Raw genomic sequence first — 2,894 nt, forward strand, 5'->3', positions numbered from 1 at the left:
TTATATCAGTGATATTGATGTCTGAGTTCATCCCATCCAAACTAATCTTTACATTCCATCCTAGTTCTCCCAACTATATCATCATTTTACTTTTAATTATGGCTCAGAGGTTAAAAGGTTCCCTTGTCTATCGTTAGGTCCCTCAGTACAGTTCCCCCCCCCCCACTGCTTAGGCTTGGGATAACCCAAGCTTTGTAAGGGAAACTGAGTGGAAGCCTATCCAATGATGTTTAATTCAAAAGCTACAGCCTTTGTCACACACTGTGTCTGTGGAATATTCAACCACTTTTTTAAGTAGTTGTCCGGCATGATAACGATTCTGCCAGCTTGCTACCTTACCATCACTCACTGGTAATACTGCTTTCAAGTTTTTGGCACAAGGCCAGCAATTTCAGGAGAGGGATAGGTATTTTACATCAACCCCAATGCTCAACTGGTACTTATTTTATCAATTCCAAAAAGACAGAAGGCAAAGTCAACCTCGGTGGAATTTGAACTCAGAACATAAAGATGGACAAAATGCTGATAAGCAACTTTAGCCCAGCCTGCTAATGATTGTGTCTTCTCTTCATTCAAGCCTGTAAAATTATATTTTGTTAATAAAATATTGCTGATATCTAAATTTGTTTTTTCTTTTTTTTTTTTCAATTTATTAAAATATGAGATCCAGGTCCAGATCTTGTAAACATATTTTATCTTTTATCGTTTACTTGTTTCAGTCATTAGATTATGGCCATGCTGGGGCATCACTTTGAAGAATTTTTAGTCGACTGAATTGACCCCAGTACTTACATTTTGTCAATCCTGGTACTTATTCTATCGGTGTCTTTTGCTGAACTGCTTAGTTATGGGGATGTAAACAAACCAGCACAGGTTATCAAATGGTGGTAGGAGACAAACACACACACATTTCTGATAGGCTTTGTTTAGTTTTCATCAACCAAATTCGCTCACAAGGTCCAAGGCTATAGTAGAAGATACTTGCTCAAGGTGCCATGCAGTGTGTCCAAACCCAAAACCATGTGGCTGGGAAGCAAGCTTCTTACCATGTGGTTGAGAAGCAAGCAACTATTTGTGACTAGAGATCTTGTACTTGATTCAGTCTGTTTACTGAGCAGATTAGTACAGTGTTGGTAGACCAACCAGATTGGTAGTGTATTGGTATAGCCCTGGTACGGTCTGTTTACTGGACTTAGAATCATCATTGTAAACAGACAAAAAACAACCAAATTAGAAATAATACATTTCTAAATCTCTCAGAGAGATTTATGCAGTAGTGACACATTGAAGTAGTTGAATGCTGTCAACTTAATGTGACAGTCCCATGAAGAGAATAATACTACTGTTGTTCAGACCTAGGAAGCTACACCGCTTCCTGTCGGCCTCGACACATTTCCTGTGTCCTTATGTTTACAAGGGGGAGACAAGCACCTCCACCCAGCTCAGCCTGCATCCAGAGATATGTTTCTGAGTCTTTGCTCGTCATCAATCTGGAGTAGCATGACCTGCTAGTCTAAAGCTCTTGTAAACAGCTTGACAGGCATCTTCGACTAGCAGGTCATGCTACTCCAGACTGATGACGAGCAAAGACTCAGAAACATGTCTCTGGATGCAGGCTTAGCTGGGTGGAGGTGCTTGTCTCTCCTTTGTAAACATAAGGACACAGGAAATGTGTCAAGGCCGACAGGAAGCGGTGCAGCTTCCTAAGTCTAACCAACAGTAGTATTATTCCCTTCATGGGACTGTCACATTAAGTTGACAGCATACAACTACTTCAAAAACAACCAAGTTATTAATCAGTAAATTTAGCTGACAAAACTATTCTGATTACTGATTATCAAATAGAATTGGTCTCCCTGTGAAAGTAACAAGTGATATGAATTTGAGATTATCAATAAATTTGTCAACATTATTATGACATTGTTTGTATCAATATTTTTATTTAAGCCTACCATAATCAATACGTAATTATCATTATCAAACCATGCCAGGTGGAACCATCTAGTGCATTTTCGTAAAATAATTCTTTTTTTCTTTTTCACTTGTTTCAGTCACTGACTGTGGCCATGCTGGGGCACCACCTTCAAGAGTTTAGTCAAACAAATTGGCCTCAGTACCTATTTTTGCTAAAGTCTAGTACTTATTCTATCAGTCTCTTATTGCTGAACTACTAAGTCACCAGTTGGTGGTGGCACACAAAGATAACCACACATTATATGTGATGGGCTTCCATAGAGTTTTCATCTCTGAAATTCACTCACAAGCCATTGGTCAGCTATAGAAGAAGATGCTTGCCCAAACTGTTTTGCAGTGGGACTGGACCCCAAACCATGTTTATAAAGTGAACTTTTTAACCACACAGCCATGCTTGCACCAAATTAACCAATATTTCCTCAAATTTTTGTATGAAATACTCACAATATGTACATTATGACTCCCAGGGACCACATGTCACATGATGTGTCATATTTCTCAGGACCCAACACTTCAGGAGCTGGAAAAAAATAAAAATAAGAATAAAATTAGAAAAAATATGTCTATGTTGGTTTCAAATTTTGGCACGAGGCCAGCAATTTTAGGGGAGAGGGTAAGTCGGTTACATCAACACCAGTACTCATCTGGTATTTATTTTATCGACCCCCGGAGGGATGAAAGGTAAAGCATTTGAGGAAAAAACAAGAGAAATGTCTATTTTGAGAAGAAAGAAAAGAGAAAAGGTTAAAAAAAGTGTGAAATGAGAAGATTGGACATGGCTGACTGGACATTTAGTCTACTATGGAGACAGTATTTTTTGGTGCTGGAGGTAAACACACACGCACTTACACACAGTGCATGCAGAGAATATACACATACAGAGAGAGAGAGAGAGAGAGAGAGAGAGAGAGAGAGAGAGA

The 2,894-nt window shown here is 38.9% G+C and overlaps 1 protein-coding gene across 1 annotated transcript in view; it reads right to left on the minus strand.

The window, feature by feature from the left end:
• LOC106882434 (MAP kinase-activated protein kinase 2) overlaps positions 1–2,894 on the minus strand; it is a 137,901-nt gene that overhangs the window by 44,651 nt on the left and 90,356 nt on the right. Inside the window, exon 6 of the mRNA XM_052976307.1 lies at positions 2,419–2,494. Coding sequence (XP_052832267.1) covers positions 2,419–2,494 — 76 coding nt within the window. The remainder of the gene's footprint in view (positions 1–2,418; positions 2,495–2,894) is intronic.

Source organism: Octopus bimaculoides, chromosome 24 (genome assembly GCF_001194135.2).
Source record: "Octopus bimaculoides isolate UCB-OBI-ISO-001 chromosome 24, ASM119413v2, whole genome shotgun sequence".
Classification (NCBI taxonomy): Eukaryota; Metazoa; Mollusca; class Cephalopoda; order Octopoda; family Octopodidae; genus Octopus; species Octopus bimaculoides.